This window comes from Castor canadensis, chromosome 9 (genome assembly GCF_047511655.1).
Source record: "Castor canadensis chromosome 9, mCasCan1.hap1v2, whole genome shotgun sequence".
In the NCBI taxonomy this organism is placed as follows: Eukaryota; Metazoa; Chordata; class Mammalia; order Rodentia; family Castoridae; genus Castor; species Castor canadensis.
The window spans coordinates 97,867,898-97,887,691 of NC_133394.1; the positions used below are offsets into that span (position 1 = coordinate 97,867,898).

At 35.8% G+C, this 19,794-nt stretch overlaps 1 protein-coding gene across 1 annotated transcript; it reads right to left on the reverse strand.

The window, feature by feature from the left end:
* Nucleotides 1-6,956: 6,956 nt before the first annotated feature.
* Ambn (ameloblastin) lies at nt 6,957-18,014 on the reverse strand. Its single transcript, XM_020158774.2, has 11 exons — nt 17,909-18,014; nt 16,957-17,025; nt 15,457-15,522; nt 13,878-13,925; nt 13,202-13,312; nt 11,567-11,803; nt 10,488-10,526; nt 10,135-10,194; nt 10,003-10,047; nt 9,546-9,590; nt 6,957-7,747 (listed from the first exon to the last, which is right to left on the reverse strand). Exons 1-11 carry the CDS (start codon nt 17,921-17,923, stop codon nt 7,208-7,210), a joined length of 1,275 nt encoding a protein of 424 aa, XP_020014363.1. The 5' UTR covers nt 17,924-18,014; the 3' UTR covers nt 6,957-7,207.
* Between the last annotated feature and the right edge of the window lie 1,780 nt (nt 18,015-19,794).

Here is a 19,794-nt window from a genome sequence, read left to right on the forward strand (position 1 = left end):
TTTGTTGAGATTTGCTTTGTGTCCTAACATATGATGTATTTTGGAGAAAGTTCCATGAGCTGCAGAAAAGAATGTGTACTTCCTGGTTTTTGGCAAACTGCTCTGTAGATATCAACCATGTCTATTTGGTGTAATGTGTAGAGTATCTCTGAAGTTTTTTTGTTGATCTTTTTGCCTGGATAACCTATCTTTTGGTGACAGTGGGGTATTCATGGCTCCCACTATCACTGTGTTAGGGTCTGTCTGTGCTCTTAGGGCCATTAGAGTTTTCATTAATGTAGATGGGTGCCCGTGTGTTTTGGTGTGTATATGATATTTCCTCTTGATTAATTGTTCCTTTAATTAATATAAAGACCTTCATTATCTGTTCTGATTGATTTTAGTTTGAAGTCTATTTTGTCAGATATGAGCATAGCTACTCCTGCCTGTTTATGGGGTCCATTTGCTTGGAAAACTTTTTCCCACCCTTTGACTTTAAGCCAATGTTTTTTTCTTCCAGTGAGATTAGTCTCTTGTAAGCAACCTATGGTTGGGTCTTGTTTTTTTAACCCAGTTTGCTATTCTGTGTGTTTTGATTGGGGCATTGAGGCCATTTATATTCAGTGTTAATATTGAGACGTGCCTGTTGTTTTCAGCCATTTTTATTCCCTTGTTGTTTAGTTTTACCTGTTCCTTGTTTATTGGTCTGCTTGCTCAAAAGGGTTTATTCTTTCTTGAGTCTTCCTGTCTCATTCTAGTTTCTTTTTCTATATGTAAAAGTCCTTTAAGTATCCAACCTATACTGTTTGCTTAATACTTTTTTCTTTCATGTACACACTTAAAAATGAAAATTATTTCAAAAGGAACCTTTTCTTGACATTTATACATGGAAAATCAGTGCCACTTTTCATATGGTACATATGGAAAAATTATTGTCTTTACACCAGTAGAAGGTGTGCCATATCTGATACACTGGTATAATAAGATGTTATGTTTACCAGTACAGATTCACTCTTTACTCTGCTCCATCCAGAAGAGCCCAGAAAACACTCTTTTGCTAAGACATTAATAAGTTATATCTGTAGGTCAGATATAATGAAGGATGCTGCTTTGGAATCATAGTGGGAAAAAATAGGTGTCAGGAATAGCAGAGGCCAGGTAGTGGTTCTTATTTCTTAGAGACTAGGAAGATGCAATGACCACAAGTCATAGGATGGAATAGTAATCAGGATGTTTTGACTGGTAGTGTTCTGTGATGATCACTTATTGAGCATAGGACTCTAGAAAAATGGACATTCTTTCAGTGTGCTGCTTGACATAAAAATTGTAGGTTTACTGAGCCAAACTCAAATCCCCATAGTCAAATGAATAGTTCCTTATCTAATTCCCAGACCTAAAGCCCTTCAATTGGGGTGATGCTAGGTCCTATAAGGGAGGACTTTGCAATGTGGTTACATGTATATATTATAACAGTTTCCCTAAGCCTTCTATGGAGAGTCTTGAGGTAGTTTACTAGATAGATGGTATAGGGTGAGGTGGGTCAAGGGAAATTCAGAATTTCTTGGGTTATTACATAGTACTTTTGAACCTGAGAGGCCTGCATAGTTTACTAATTAATGCTTATCAAAGTCAGATATGAGAGAGAATCTTGGTCTACATCCACCTCACAGTAGGTCCAAAGGATCTATCATGTGGTTATTTATTTCCCAAGATCCAGAGTATATAGTAAGAAACCATATCTACTAATTGGCAGGTTCCCACAATGATTCCTATACCAGTGAGATGAAATCTTTGGAAGGAAGGGCAAATTAGAAGGAAGCCCATAGAACTGTACTCCTTTTCCCTCTTTCCCAATAAGGCAGTAAGTATATGGGGGAAATTGTAGTGATAAATTAATATTCATTGAAGACATGAGAGGTAGAGGGAAGGTATCCTATCACTGCCACATTTAAGTCATGTGTGTGGCTGGTGCAAAAGCTAAAGGGATCCTGGGGTGTTACCGTGGATTATTGCAAACTCAATATGGTGGTGTTGCTAGTTTTCAGATTTATTTTAAGATGTGGTAACTTTCTTGGAGCAAATTAATATAGAACATGGCATTTTGTATATAGCTACTGGTCTGGAAGATTCTTTCTATCCAGTCATTAGAAAAATCAGAAGCAGTTTGCATTTAAAAGACAGGAACAAAACAAGTTTATAATGTTTTGTCTTGGGACTGTACAATTGTCCTGCAATCAGGTGTAATATAGTGCTGAAGATCCTTGATAATCTTCATATTTAATAGTAGGCTATATCTGTCCAGGATATTGAAGACACAATGCAACATGTTTCATTATCATGAAGTAGGAAATCACAGGATGAAACAAATACTGTAAAAGTTCATGGAGCAGCTGGGTATTAGTGGTTCATGCTTCTAAACCTAGATAGTTGGAAGACTGACATGAGGATCTTGGTTCAAGGTCAGCCCAGGCAAATAGTTTACGAGATAACATCTCCAAAATAAACAGAGCAAAATAGACTCAGAGGTGTGGTCCAAAGCCTTCTTTGCAACCATAAAGCCCTCAGTTTAAACCCCAGTCCCACCTCTCCCCCCCAGAAAAGTTCAGGGGGCTATAGTGTTTCAAGGGGTCTAATAATATGAGACATATTGGGACAGCTAAAGTTGTTGGCATGTTGTTTCTTCTTGTGCTACCCTACAAGAAGACAGAATCACAGTATTTGTTGGACTTCTGTGTTTTTAAGACATAGATATCTTGAAATGCTGACAATTTTAAGTAGGACCTAGAATATGAAAGGAGTCTATGTTATACCGTAAACTTTCCTATCATTTAAACATTAAGTATTGGAAACATCTGTGACAATATAGGACCTATAGCCACCCCTGACAGGAGAATAACAACATTGAATCTCAGGGTTTTGTGAAAAGTAATCATTCCCTTGCTACTGGGGATGGTTTGCCTTAAGTTTTTATTTTTTGGTGGGACTAGGATTTGAACTCAGGGCTTCAAGCTTGTTAGGCAAGTGCCCTATCACTTGAACCACTCTACCAGTTCCATTTTTGTATTGGTTATTTTCTTGAACTATTTGCCCAGGATGGATTCTAACCACCATCCTCCTAATCTCTGCCTTCTGTGTAGTTAGGCTTATAGGCGTGATCTATCAGTACCTGTCTGACAGTATGCCTTATGAGAGGCCACGTGATTATGTCATTTGAGTTTTTCATCTTTAACTAGGTGGTATATGATTCACTAAACCATAAAAGATAGCAAGGAAATGATAAATATGATACCAGGTCTGGAGGGCACAAGTAAATTGCAGAAGCAACTCATTCAGACTTCCGTGTACTTCCTCTATACAATTTTGATGCCTTTCCCTCAATCACAGGTTTGTCATCCTAGGGAGTTCCAACTGTCTTGACTAACTAGATCCAGGTTTGCATTAAGTAGTACTAGTATATAACTGTTGTCCAGCATAGTCATTAATGACACTCCCTTTTGATGTCAAAAGTGTCCCACTTCAGAGAATCAATACATGGCTACCCTGCCTATTACCAGTTGATAGAGAGGAAGGAGTATGTGCCTGGTTCATGGATTCTGTATGGTCTCTGGTATCAGTTGGAAATGGGCAATGTACTGCAGCCTTACTTATTGGGCAGAACTTTAGTTTTATTTGTGTTTGTCGTACTGGGATTGAACTCAGAGCCTTTGTCAGACAAACACTCTACCACTTGAGTTATGTGCTCAGCCCTTTTGTTTTTGTTTTATTTTTGAGGTAGCATATCTCTAACTTTTCCTTAGATGGCCTCATTGGGCAGAACATTAAATGATATATCTGATTGTTTATTTTGTTTGGAAAGATAGATTATCTGACATACAGCATTATACTGACTCAGAGTATTTCAGATTGGTTACATGCTCAGGGATTTGGAAAGAATAAAATTGGAAGATTGGTGATAAAGAGAGTCTAGAAAAAAGGTTTATGGATAGAATTTTTAGGAAGGGAGCAGTATGAAGATATTTCTCATTTAAGTGTCTGGTAGAAGAAAATCATAATGGAGGAAATTCTCAATAATTAAGATGGCTCCTCCTGTGCGTGATATTTAGCCTCTTTCCCTGGCTACTTTTTTGTTTGAGCAATGTGCTATTGTTTGAAATGACTATGATGGCAGGGATAGAGGTTATTCAGGTACCCAACAACATAATATCTCTACTCACTAAATTTGATTTACTGTTACTACTATTAAGTGCCCAACCTATTGTTAGCGGAGGCCAACTTTGAACCCTTGATGTGAAAGTCCAGCATCCAGCATATGTGGTGTCATAAATGTCTGCTGTGAATTACAAAGTAGGACCAGATGGGCAATGCATAGAGTGTGAATGGAAAAGCACAAATTCATCAGATAATGGGAGTAATTCCATTCTTCCATTGTTATTGCTGCTAGTTTGCTGAATTCTTTTTATGAAGTGGATCAGTTGGAAAAGAAGGAAACTATGATTCAGCAATTTCATCTATGTAGTTAAGCTCATTTAGTTCTTATGATAGGCCTGTGAGCTAGGCAGTAGCCCTATTACAGATATAAAATACAGACACAGACAGATTAAGTTTCCCATCTAAAGTCTTATAGATTGTAAAATGTGATGTCAAGCATTGAACCCAGATCTGTCTGTGTGTCTTTTTCCGTACTGACTTTTAGGAGACTGTCTGGAATGTGAAGATGGGACTCAGTGAGTATCTTGTAGCTATTATGGAAGTTATTCTTCTGTCCTTAACCTTTTTCAGTCACTAAGGGAGGCACACAGAGTTATTATCTTTTGCATCTCTCAGCTCTAGTCAATAGAGTAGGGAGAGCCTGTGTGAAGAGAGGGAGGCAGTAAATGGTGGCAGCATGCTCCTCCTAAGACTCCTGAAGTATGCCAGGTTGGGAGGCACCTCAGGGCTCTTTTTCTTTTCTTTATTTACTATTCATATGTGCATACAAGGCTTGGGTCATTTCTACCCCTGCCCCCACCCCTCCCTTACCACCCACTCCACCCCCTCCCCCTCCCCTCTACCCCCCCAATATCCAGCAGAAACTATTTTGCCCTTATCTCTAATTTTTTTGAAGGGAGAGTATAAGCAATAATAGGAAGGAACAAGGGTTTTTGCTGGTTGAGATAAGGATAGCTATACAGGGAGTTGACTCACATTGATTTCCTGTGCATGTGTGTTACCTTCTAGGTTAATTCTTCTTGATCTAACCTTTTCTCTAGATCCTGGTCCCCTTCTCCTATTGGCCTCAGTTGCTTTTAAGGTATCTGCTTTAGTTTCTCTGCGTTAAGGACAACAAATGCTAGCTAGATTTTTAGGTGTCTTACCTATCTTCACCCCTCCCTTGTGTGCTCTCGCTTTATCATGTGATCAAAGTTCAATCCCCTTGTTGTGTTTGCCCTTGATCTAATGTCCACATATGAGGGTGAACATACGATTTTTTGGTCATTTGGGCCAGGCTAACCTCACTCAGAATGTTCTCCAATTCCATCCATTTACCAGCGAATGATAACATTTCGTTCTTCTTCAAAGCTGCATAAAATTCCAAAGTGTATAGATACCACATTTTCTTAATCCATTCGTCAGTAGTGGGGCATCTTGTCTGTTTCCATAACTTGGCTATTGTGAATAGTGCCGCAATAAACATGATGTGCAGGTGCCTCTGGAGTAACAGTCTTTTGGGTATATCCCCAAGAGTGGTATTGCTGGATCAAATGGTAGATCGATGTCCAGCTTTTTAAGTAGCCTCCAAATTTTTTTCCAGAGTGGTTGTACTAGTTTACATTCCCACCAACAGTGTAAGAGTGTTCCTTTTTCCCCAAAACCTTGCCAACACCTGTTGTTGGTGGTGTTGCTAATGATGGCTATTCTAACAGGGCTCTTTTTCTTTGCCTGCACCCCTAAAGTCATCAGGGGATGGAGAAGAGTCTAAGTACCATGGAGTCTAAGATCTCAGCTGGGCATCTTAGGAGAGGTTGTCTGAGTGAAGGAGAAGGCTAATTCTCAGGGATGACAAGATCTGGACTTGCAACATCTTAATTTAGGCACACACTGTGATGAACATGTAACTAGTCCTGGTAACAAGCAGAGGTAATTTTCTTCACCCCCTTTTTCCATGTTCTATTTCACAGCAATAAGCTAATTCATACATGACTTTTCCTGCATTTCTTCTTTTTGGAGGCCTCATTCTGGACACGTTTTTGATATTATTCTAAGACAACTTGTCTCATCCCTACTGGCCCCTTCAATGTTGCTTAGCTTGGATTAGGAGCCTTTTCTCTGTGATTCCAGGGGCATCTTGTATTTGGTATTTTTTATAGCATTTTTCACATATGATGGGGTGAGTCTGTTTTGCAGTATTATTGTGAGACAGTATTTGTAAAGTGATTGAGCTTGGCTTGGAGTGGGTGTTTTTGTTATTGTTATGATTATCTACTTGTCAGTCATGCCTGTTGTAATCTTTGAAGGAAGGGACTATATACCTGATGTCTTGCACAATACCTGGGATTTAGGTAGATAGTCAATAAACTACATGTAAAACAAATGAAGTGTATAAAATGAGTTAATGAATAGAAAATGTAAGGCATAAGAATGCTTTTCTTAAATATTTAAATATATAAATAATAAGCCTACGATTCCTGATATTTTCAGTGAGAAAAATTCTTTATTTAAAATAGGCTAATTGTTTTTCTTTTACTAGATTAAATATAATGCTCTACAAATGAGAACTTTAAATCCAATATATTAAGCCCAGTAATACCAGCCAGGGATTGCCCACCATCCTTATTTAATAGAGTTTAAATGAAATACCTTAGAATTCTGTGACTATGTGCCTTTGCTTAGAGAAAAAAGTGGTGCCACATTTCCTGGATATAATAGTGTTATGCTAGTAAGAGAAATTCTATAATGCCTAAAACTGCTAAGAAACAAGATTAACAAAGCTGAGACTCTTAAGATTTGCTCTGATGTTATTAAGAGTATTTCTAAATCACAGAGACAGTTGACACATTTTATTTCAATGAGAGAATGAAAGCAAGAAGGGGACCTATACTATTTCTAGCCACTTGTATTTATTAATACATGCTTGTGCTTTTAATGCCTTTGGTGCAGAAGGGTAATAAGTGTTTTAGCAAAAAGATACACTATGGGGACAAAGCTGGGAAGCTTGTGCATATAGAAAGTAGCTGATATCTCAAGATTGTCAGGGCTCTTGGAAACGCCACGCATCATGCATCATCTGGGGTTGGTGCACTTTGTTTCCTGGCATCAATGTTTGCTGAGTGTCTGGGGACATTGTGGTATCCATGGTTACTTCTCCCTCACCCAGGGGTGTGGTAACATCACCAGCATAAGTCTCATAAACTTCAGCTAATTCAGGGGTCATGAGTGGGTCAGCAGTTGCTGGCGTGATCCCAGGGGGTCCCTGCCTCTGCCCTGCAGGACCCCTTGCCAGGCTGGGAATGTTGTCATCAGGGAAAGCAAGGAGCCCTGCATGGGCACCAGTTGCTATCTGTGAAAGGAGTGCTGGGTTTTCTGGATTTTCTGGGTTGGCCTCCTGAAGTGGGGAGCCTTGTGCACCTCCTTCTCCCTTCTCAGGGCCTTTGGTTACAGACACTGGGGAGTCAAATTCCAGAGTAAAATCTCCACCCAGGGCTGGATTGGGGTGAACTCCTCTAAGACTGTGTCTCAGGCCTTCAAATCCTGGGAACATAGCTCCATAGGCCATGGGGCCTCTAGCTCCCTGGAAAACAAACATTCACCAAAGACACCATTAGTACATGCTATTAATGATGACATGTAATTATACCTGGTCATATACACTGCAAAGCTATATAAAAACTGGTGAGAGCAAGGAGTTGGCTGACAGCTTTGTGAAAGCACATTTCTTGCTAAACAAGCTTTGAAATATAATGGAGAGTATTCTCCATGTAACTTGGCAGTGAGGAGTCCACTTCGGTGAAGGGTCTCCACTTTTCACCATGCTAATTTTAAGAAATCATCAAGCAGTTGAAATGAACACTACCATCATAAAAGCCGAAATCCATCACTGTTTGCTCTGAGGGGTGTTTTGGAGGATCTTGCCATTGGCATTTCTTAGTGTTTTGTAAACAAATGAAATCTCATGTAAGAGGGCTTTTTCTTTTTTTTTTTTGTTTTTTTCTCCTTCGTTCCTTTTTCTGTCTTTCTTTCTCTCTCTCTCTCTCTCTCTTTTTTTTTTTTTTTTTGACAAAGTATAAGAAAAAGCTTGATTTCTCTGGAGGAACTAAAATAGTTTCTTCCTGTGGACTTGTAGAATTTCAGAACTTTTTTTTCCCCTCTACCTTTGCTACCAGAAATATGGGAACCAAAATCTGGAACTATTTGCAAGTGAATAGGGCTGTGTGACTTGCGTGTAGATATTCTAATTTCCTCATGGTTTTGACTCACATATATCCTATCATCAACTTTTTTTTGTGAAATTTTTTTGTGTGTTTTTTATAATTGAAGCAGAGTAATATGATAAGATAATAACTAGTTACTCAACTTATTTTTCCTTCTACCTTTTCCTGGCTCTTCACTAAGTCTCAGCTTTCACATCACCTTATCCACAGATGGCACTGGGAATTCCTGGGCTAGGCTATCTTTCCTTCCAATAAAACAGCCATTAGTTTTTACTTATGAATTTGATGTTCTCTGTATTGTATCAATATTTTCCACTCATCAGACTGTCAAGATTGTTAAAAACAGGAATTTTATGTATTTTGAGTGCCTGCTTTGCAAGCGTAAAGTCCCGAGTTCAAAACCCTAGTCCCATAAAAAATTAATTTTCTGTATAGTATCTTCCTATGTGTCAGGCACAGAAGGCACTAAAAATTTTGAGATGTGAGTTTTCTTTTAGTGATTAGCATGTATATATATTTATTAATTCAATAGAATAGGTAGTTGACAATGACTTGTTAATTCACTGTGGTTGTTGTTTTTTGCTTTAATAGACATAATGTACAAATTTCTGAGGGAAAAGTTCCTCATAAAAGAGGCTTATTAATCTCAAGTATGAAACTTGTGATATAGACAGATAATGATAAAAGAATATACTCTTATTGACTCAATACACTGTGATAATAATCCAATTTCTGGCTCGATTAATTTTCTTTTCATTTTTGATCTTTTAATTTTGAGGTCTGAATTGCTTTCTGCTCCTGCTGAATTTGTTTTTTGTTTTTGGTGCTAAAAGGAATAGGAACTCTGTATGAACCACACATACACTTTTTGGTTTGAACTGTTTGCAGTTCAGTGATGATGGCCTGTGAGGAGAACTGTCTCTTCTGTTCGTATATGATGAATGAGACAAACCCTATGCTGAAGAATGGTCATCACTCAGAAATGAATGACTATATAGCAAAGGTGATGAAATCTTTTGGTATTGCTTCAATTAAGCTTTTGATTTTGGAGTGGAAGAACCTAAGTCCTTTGCTTCTTTGGCTACTTTCATAGCCAGTGTTTCTTGCACTGTTGATCCCTGGCCACTGTCTTAAGAAGAGTTAGAAGATATTACTCACGGGCATTTCTTCTGAACTCATGAAGCCAAGCCTGGCAGGGGCATTCTGTTCAAAAAGAAACACTGCATCATATTTTGAACCAGCTGCCTTCTATTACTTTCTTATCTCCTCAAAGTAGATAACACAAAGTTCAGAGTCACTTTGTATTCCCTTAAGTCTTAATATTAATGCTGTATCTAGAGGCATAGTAGAGAGCTGAGGCTGAGTCATTATTGAATAAATGTAGCCAATTTGCTAGATGTAAAATTTAGCTTTTCTTTAATGCCATTGTGTGTGTGTATCTGGCTACAATTAGTGAATAAGGAAATGTGCTACCTTACTATTTTAGTACCTAATGAGGTCACTTAGGGAATATTTATTTGGAATATCTTGTATAAGATCTGGATTTTATAATTTTAGCTATTAAGAGGACAATTAATTAAAATGATGTTTTTTTTTAAATAGAATATGGACTTACCAGTTGATTTGTTCCATATGACATGTAAAACATTCCTGGATAAAGCTATACAGAATAAAATAGTTATAAAAATGCATTTCCCAAGGAAAAAATTTTAAGTAAATTTAAAACAGAAATGAATAAAAAAATTACCGTAGATTGTTTACTTTGTGGTATTGGCCCCCTAGATATCAAACGGGCTAAATGGAACACCTTTAAGTGATAGAAAACAAAATAAATAATTCACACAGGCAAATTGCCATTCCAGTAATTTCTTTCTTTCTTTTTTTTTCAAAAAGTTTTATTTTCATTTGGTTCCATTACTGGGACCAAATTATATGAAACATTTTCAGATAGGTTAGTATGAAAACTTAGTACTTAATATTTAGAAAATCATAATACTTCATGTTCATGGATAAATAGGACAATTTAAAAATTACATCCAACCTTTTTGAAATATAGGGACTGTTTATTCCCAAGAATTATATTTTGAGATCTGTACTTACTGTTGGAAGTTCTGGGCCAGCAAAATCCATCACTGGGATCTATATCAGAGATAAACATTAAAGTTACCAGTTAAAATAGACGAAGTAAATGAAATACACATTTATCTTGTTTACAATTAAAAGGAAACAATTTAAAATTTATTCTTCCATTTTACTGTCTTTTAGTCTTTTGGAGGGATACCCTAGAGTTTAAAATTTTCTTTTACTGACATGACTCAAATGTATTAGGGAGATGAGGCATGTCTGGCATTGATTTGCTAAAATTTACTGAGTAAAAAAAGAAGTAATGGATTTTAGAATTGGTACATACTTGATTCTGCCACTTAGTTTATATTTCATCCTGGGTAAGTTTTATTATAACCTCTAAATGTCTCTTTACTTGTATTTAAAAAGGATTATCATATTTATCTTTGTAGGATTGTAGTCAGGATGACAGGGGATTATTTTGTATGCCTGCAGCATACTAGTTGTGTGGTTCCTTCCTTTTTCTGTCCATTCTTCTTTTCTTCACATTATTACCAGGCACTTTTTTGGTGGTATTTTGAGACAGAGTCTCGCTTTGTAGCCCAGGCTGGCCTTGAATTCACAATCCTCCTGCTTCAACTCAATCCTGAGTGCTGCGATTACAGCTGTGAACCACTATGCCTAGATTTACAAAGTACTTTTTCATGGTTGGCACGTCTCTGCAGATTCAAAATCCTTCTTGTTATGTTGAGGGATCAATCACTCACTCTCTCCAGTCCTTACCAACACAAAAATCCCCCAATGATAGATAGCCCAGATTTTTCTGGGCTGGCCTGCTTCTTATGAAACTTTCATCTTTCGTAACTAAGAAACTAAGTATTATAGGCACCAGATCTTTTAGAATGTGTTCCCTGTCTCTGAAAGCTAAGGATAGAAATGGATATTTATGTTTGACTAAAAAACTTAGTTCTCAGAATAAAAGGTATATTGATAAGAAATTTGTATCTTAATGCAATAGGTATGAGCACTATGATTATTTAAATATGCCCTGCATATTGTTTTTCTTTCATCAGAATAGTAGATGAACCTGATCTGATTTCAGAGAAAACAATCACCTCAGGTGTTGGTGGCTTCTCTGATGGTGCCACTTGTTGCTGAAGCGCTGGTATTTCTCCATCTTGCAAGGGCAGCTGTCCTGGGTGCATTGGAGGCTGAGGCCCTCCCTTCTGGGCTGTGGCCTGGAAGGCAGTTGCAGCAGTGGGCTGGAGGAAAGGTTTCAGTCCTGACTGTTGAGGATGCAGGGGTGGCTGTGATGGGAGAGGTGGGGGATGCACAGGCAAAGAATATTCATACTGTAGAGAAATTTGAAAAGAGTGTCAGGAAGAGAGAGTTTTTTGAGCTGTGGTGCCTAGAATTTCCACAGTCAAAGGGCTTGGATGCCTTTTATTTGGAAGGGAGACTAAGAGACTTGTCTTGAAGCAGAATTTGCATAGGAGGCAGAATTGATGTAATTTTACAAAGTTGTGTGTGCTTGTTCCTGTACCTCCTTTGGGAATACCATTGCTTAGGAAGATGGAAAGGTACCTACCTGAACTTTCTGATGGAATGAGTTATTTCCTTCCATTAGTTGCCATGACTACCTCTATGTATGCTTATTTTATCACTTTCTCACTGGATTATAATTATTTGTCGTAAATACTTGTCCTCCAGTCAACTGAGAGAGAATAATATATCTTATTCATGTTTGTATTTAATATATTAATATAGCTTTTAACAAATGCTTGGCACATGGTGGATACTTATTTTATTTTGTGAGTTGATGAAAAGATTAAGAACAATTAATAAAATATCAATTAAATTCCTTTATCATGGAGTCCATTATGGAAACAATCAAGTAACAAAGCAATCACCATTAATATAACTTATTGTCTACTAGATGGGGCCTGGTAGGTGATACTCCTGCTGTGGAAGGTCATCTGGAATTAAAAGTTCCCATTAAAATCACCATAGCCCTTTTGCTTCTTTTAGAAAGTACTTGTGGTGAATTGCTCTGAATTGTTTCTAGCTTACCTACAAACTCCTCAAAATGACATGGAAGTCTCATAATAATTTGGCAATGCTTTGCCTCTTCAACTGTTGCCCATGTCTAGACTCCTATGGCATTCATTACTTCTACCTCACAATTTAGCACCTCAAGAAATATCTGATCCCCAGAGAGATTTGAAATTTCCTGAGCTTTGGAGCTGTTCTAAAATGTCTTTATTTTCATTCCCAAACCATACTTTGGTCAATACACTTATTAGGCACCTCTTAAATAATGGTTAACAGATTGGTATATTTATTGAGTTCTATAGGGTTCATAGTGTTTTAACCAAGATGTTTTTATCATTTGAAATTAGCCTTTGGGTAATCACTTATGCAAATTTTTTTTAAAAAATGGAAATTGTTCACTGTAAAGTCTGTTTTCATTTTTGAGGATTACCTATGCATTGTGATTGCTGATATCTTTAATGTTAGATCTCTTATATTTTGGAGGTCTTATCTTTCTATTTGAAATAAATATGCAAATGGGCTGAAAATATAAAAAAAGTAATAATAGCAGTTACAGGATTTTATTTATTTGGTTTTAGGATAATTTTTTGTTAAGTAGTAGTTCTTGTTTATTGCTAGTAGGTACCATAACATCAAGAAAACAAGTAGGGAAAGATTTTAAGCTTGCAATTTCAAACACATTGATGCAGTTAACTTACCTGTTGAGTTTCATGTTCTCTTGGTCTCATCCATGGAAAAGAGGCATGTGGTGGAAGAAGACCATGCAACCACAAAGTATTCAGTGCTTTCCCAAAGCCAAATCTAGAATACTACAGACATTGAGAAAAAAATGGCTATATTTCAATATTATGCAATGAAAACAAAAAGTAAAAGTGATGTTGGTTAATGTAAAATGAATAAATAAACTCTCCCTTCTAGCAGACTTAAATTGTATTCTGGATCAGATTATAATATTTTCATAAACTTCCTTGAGATTTAGCTTTTTAAGCACTTGTATTTTGGGTTATATATTAAAATTGATAGTGCAATAAGGGATTTTTTTTTTACCTAAAGAAAATTCAATATTGTTTTTTATTTTATTTTTGTTTTTTTGAGATAGCCTTGCTATTGTGGCTTAGGCTGCCTTGTACTCATTATGTAGCCCAGACTAGCCTCAAACTCACAATCCTCCTACATTAGCTTTCTGAGTGCTGGTCAAAATTGTTCTTATTTTTCTCTGCTTGCATACTTTGTTTTGCTTTAGGCTTATTACTTATTTGCTCTGTCAATATTTAGGATATTGTCTATTCATAAATTTTATGAATTATAATGCTGCTGCTATCACAGTTACCACTATTACTACTTGCAATAAGAAATACTTGAAAATATAATTACCTGAGAAAGTGCATTTAATCCCTGCAGACTTCCCAGCTGTCTCATTGTCTATCAAGAAAAAAAGTGGATCAGCATATGTCACATATATTATCTGTGATTTCATGACAACTGATTTCTTATCACATTTAACGTTCTCGACACAAAGTTTGGGGTGGGTCAATTTGAATAAAACAAAAATAGACACAAATCATCACTGAAAATGGATATGTAAAGTTTAGGTCTGCCATTTTGTTGTTATTCTATTAAAACAATGAGCTTGCTTTTTTATCACTTGCCTTTTATTAAAGAAGAAAAAGTACCAGTGAAAGTCAAATTGAAACAAGGGAAAATAGCTCATTCAACTGCAATATAACTGTAATTGTGAGTATATTGCTTCATTAACTCGTTTTCACCCTCTTAAATTACTTTGACTTTTATAAATTCAGCCTGAAGAGAAATTTGAAAAAATAAATTGCAAATCAACTCTTATCCTTTTCCCAAACAGTAAAAACCTCAAAATAATAAATACAAAAAAAATTGGAAGAAATGTTATCTGGATAGATTGTCAAGAATACCACCATTTCTACAGAAAGTCAGTTTCTTTCTTTCTTTCTTTCTTTTTTGAGACAGCCTTGCTATGTAGCACAAGCTGGCCTTAAACTTGTGATCCTTCTTCATCAGCTTTATGAGTGCTGGGATTATAAGCATGCATGACTACACCCAGGCCAGTTTCTTTTTTAAAATTGTTTATTTGTTTATTCATATGTGTATACATTGTTTGGGCCATCTCTTCCCTCTGCCCCTTGCCCCCTCCCCCTCACATCCCACCCCTTGTTTCCAGGCAGAACCTGTTCTGCCCAGGCCAGTTTCAATAGGAAGTTTAGAGTGCTTTGAATTGAGTTTAAGCTAGAAAGTGAGGGAAAACAAAACACAACAAAATCTCAGTGACATTAGCTACCATATGAACATCTTCCCCATGCATATATTGACTGCCCATAATTTGTTATGATATAAGGAAATTTTGTGAGACCTTGTGAAAAATAGTGAAATTTATGATCTCATAAATATCCTTCTATTTATAACTGTCAGCTTTTAACTGATATTGTCAAAAATTTCTATTTTTTGCTGAGAATCTCTAAACAGAAGATACATTATTTATGAGAACTATAATAAAGCAAATACAGGTTATACAGGAGGTATCATACATAGTGTAATAATGCTATTTATAAACTTCTGATAAAAAATTTTGTATAATAAGTTTTCTTCATGAGAACTTTATTATGTAAGATACTATGAACAGCAGGGCTTTTTATAAACTCTTTGTGACTATATAACAATATTTTAAATTAATGTAGTAATTGCATTAATGTGTATATATAGCATATATTAATTATTATTAGTATTGCTTTGATTCATGTACAGATGATGTTCTAAAACTTTAAACACCCAAGAGTTATAAGTTAAAACTCCAATAAGTGTCATTAACTTCTTTAGGACTGCTCAGGATAATAGCCGCGTACTTCTGACTTTCATCATATCTCTCCACAATCAGGGGCATACTAATATAAAGGTGATTGGTAAAAACTCTAGTACTACATACCTCAAGGCTCAAACTAGCCATGCCTGGTGGTGCTATACCCGGTGTCCCAGGCTGCTGAGGAAATGCCTAAGTGGAAATAAGAATAATTTTGACTTTTCTTGGAAAGAAACTCTCTTAAATGCATTCTGGGAATAGAAAGTTACCCTGCTATCTAAGGGCTAGCTGAGAGGCCACCATATTGATTACTCAAATGATTTGGTCTTTTTGATAGAATGAAGAAGAATTTAAGTTATTTGGGAGAAATGTAATATTTAATAATTTTGGTTCCACATGATAATCTATCTTTTGTGTGCATTTTAATGCTATGTTGCTTTAAAAGCAAATTTTGACTTAAACACAATGAATGGTAAAATAAAGCAATAAAATATAAAACTGAGAGTATTTGATGTTCTTAAAACATTATCATATAAAAAGCATAAAAATAATCTGAGTTTTTTTTTTGTGTTTTCCACAAATCTGTATGCTTTTGTTTTCTGGAATATGGTGTGGGATCATGGAATTGAAAAAAATAATGTGCAAATTGTAGCTTGCTTCTCATTCAAAAGGCTTCAACAAGCCCTCCATCATCTTTAGTGAAAGATTATTTTGTGTATTACACCATTGATTTATATTTTAGATTGTACTAAAAGTATGTTTCCTTAAATAAAAAGTATTCTAGCACGAAGTACTATACTATTATACTTAAAGTGTTCATTTAAAAGCTGTTCAAAAATATAACTATATTTATAGTTAGCTTTTAAAAATTTAAGATATTTCTCTTTTTAAACAATTCTAATATTTTTACAAGTTAATAAACACAAATAGCAATGGAAAAATGGAGAATTGAAGAGTAGAAATTGGAACAAATTGGATTTTTTTGGAGACAAGGTATTGTTACGTAGCCTCTACATAACATTTGGTGATAGCAGAATGGCATACTCCTGGTTGAAGTAGTTCAGTACTCAAAGAGCACTTTCAGTGGATAATAGAATGGGTCAGGTGTGGGACTAACATACAGTTAGCCCCATTGTCATATATTTTAGAGCTGTCATCTCTATGAAGTAAATTTGTTAGTTAATTACTAGCTTTAACTGGAATTATCTAGATCATTTGGTAACCATAGTAATTTGACTAATGCTGTCCTTTATATGATGAAGAAAATGTACTGTACTTTTTTCAGAGAAATTTCCTCTTTCCATTCAATTTCATGATAACAAGGAATTGATAATAAAATTGTACCATGGCATTGTGGAGACTATTAACTGTCAAAGAGTAGAATAATACTTAGAAATTGTCTTTGAAATATTTTAAATATTGTTTGGAATATTAAAATTGTATTTGATTTACTGCTTTTAGATGGTAAGAATGGAATCTGGGCTTGTATGACTTTTGATTTGCTAGGAGTTATACTACTGAATTAAAGTAAATGAGTCCATGCATAGGCTCTCAGCTAATGTCCTTTCAGGATTGCTTGATGTCCAACCCTCAAGGAGCCTAGGACACTTTGGAAGTTAGACTTACCGGCACTGCAAAACTAATTTTCAGAAGGCACAGGAACAGTATCAGGTCCTTCATTTTGAAAAGTGGAATCTAAAATACAATTGAGTTGGAAAATTAAATTAGATGAATTTTTACTTCAGAATGATTAAAGGACATTTTAAAAAATGAATGTCTCTGTTTGTCCAAAACAATCAGATTTTTAAAAAATGATAAAACCCAAAATATTGCTAAACAACTGATTGTATTTAATAGTTCCTGGAATGACTTGACAAGCAATTAATATCTAAGGACCTTTTAATGGAGCTACAGTTTAATTGAATAGTTAGATATAGCCTCATGGATATTCTTTAAATGCTGTGAATTTCAAAAGTGAAATAAGATGTTGGAATGTCAAATACCATTCATAGTTTACACTGTGCCTAACTTCTGAGACAAATTTTGAAATGCACTTATAATGTAATGCAACCAACAATCATTCCTAACAGACCTGCATTTGCAGATATATAGGGCATATCATTTGATATTTAGGTTATCCATACAACCATGGCAAAACTATCTTTTCTAGTTAAAGTAATTGAATATTTTAATTTTCTTTGATAGTTGTGAAAAATATACCCCTAAATTCAGTTTTCCTTCCTAAAATGAATTATTTCTTTATTCTGTAAGTTCAAAATGCTCTTTAGTCTTACATGGATGGAAATCTAAATAGCAAAGAGATTTGCTCATCTTCTGTACTTTTCTAAGTTTGTCACTGGATTAATAATCACAAATATTTAAAAAGGGTTATAGATAAATCTTTCTGCTTAGCTGGATAGGTGGTAGTCATGTCTTCTCTGGAACAGACTAATGGATCACAATAAGCTATTATTCAGCATCTGGTAACAAATGAAGATAAATCTTCTTTATAAAGGCTGCCTGGAGATAGGAGAAAAGAACTTACAGGAAACATGGAAATCATAAAATCACATTTTACCTTAGATCCTGACATTCACTGTGCTCTCAGGGCCTGATGATACCAATCAAGATAGTTCTAAGAAAAGAAGAGTAATTTTTTTCTGGACTGTGCCTGGGACTTGCTCTGTACATCTCATTCAAGGATGATCAGAAACCTTTATTTAAAGTGCCAATCCACCAATCAAAGTGAAGCAAAATGAAGGAAAAAAAATCTCTGCTCCTGCAATTAGTCCACACCCTTTTATTGCATGCAAGGACATTGGCCCTGTAGGGTCTCATTATTTTTAATTGTAACTCAGCCCCTGTATTTATTCAGAGAACTCGATTGCAGGGAAGACAGTAAGGGAATAATGGACGTAGGCTTTGAAGACAGTCATTTTGGTGAGCTGGGGGAAATATATGTAAAATAGGGGCAAAACAAGCCATTATCTGTTTTGTACAAGTGTTTATCTGTAGATAAAGCTAGTGACCCCATGCCAGCATTCTCAGGATTTCACCTTCCTGTTTATTATAGTAAAATAACTCCTTTCCCTTCCCCCAACACACAACACACAACACAACACACACACACACGCACACGCACACACACACACACACACACACACACACACACACACACACATTCTGCTCTTGCACTCTCTTTCTCAACAATAAAATACCTTCCTGGTCTTGAAAGAGAAGATAAAAATGTTACATGGATAGTGATAGTGTTGTGATTTTCCCCAGAATTTCTTAGGTATTTTTGTATCTGAAGATAATTGGTTAGAAATAGCCAAGCTTTTGAAAGAAATTTCAATTGGACTGTCTTCAGAATCACTTGGGATAAACCTTTGGTGCAAATTCTTTGTGAGGAAAGGGACATAATTTAGAATATTCTCTGTGAATAAAACAAATCAATGGGCACACCTGTCCCTTCACTCTTTAGATAATGCTGCTTCCAAGCATTAGTACCAAATCAGGTTTGTGAGGTGTCTTTGAATTACTTAAAAAGTTAATGTCAACAAGGATGGGCTTCTCTCCACTGGACAGATAAGAATGTCTTGGATATAGATCAGCTGCTTTTGTTATTTCTCTGCCCACGCTTAGTCTTTCCAAGGGTATGATTTCATACATGGGATGAACATTTAAAATTGGTTTCTGAAGAAGGGATGACTCAGTACACTCTTCAGGGAAATAGAGATCTTGCCAATTACAGGGAGCATTAAGGAAGCTGGTATTTTGGGAGAAAGACATCTCCATACCTAAGTATGGACTAGTAGCTTTATATAATGTTATCTAACGAGTGATCCCTGAAAAAGTTCTCCCACTGAGAGCAGAATCATCTTTAGCATGAGGTGAAATAATTAATGTTAATGTGTTTTATAAATAGCAAAATATATTAAATTAAAATATCCTTTTAAATTTTATTTTTTAATTAACATACATTAATAATACAAGGGGATTTCATTGTGATAATTCCATACATACATACAGTATACCTTGAACATGTTCTTCCCCTAAATTATATGAAATAAAAGTAGTATTCTCTCTTTATCTCCCTTTTCTTTCCCAACTTTGGTGCTTGATCAACTTCCTGAGCCCTACTTTATCACTTTTTTTTTTTTTTTTTACTATACTGGGGTTTGAACTCAGGGCCTCACGCTTGCTAGGCAGGCACTCTACCACTTGAGCTGCTCTGTCAGCCCTGTTTCTTTCTCTGTAAGTAAGGAAAATAATTTACTTCCAGAGGATTGTCTTAAAGATTTGTTGAGATGATGAAGATGCCAACAGTGGGTGCTCAATAAATGAGTTGATTGTCCTTTTTGTAAGAGAAACTGCACAAAACATAGAGTCACAAGAACTGTGTGTGTGTGTGTGTGTGTGTGTATGTGTGTATGTTTTTATGTGTTTGTATGTTACAGTAGG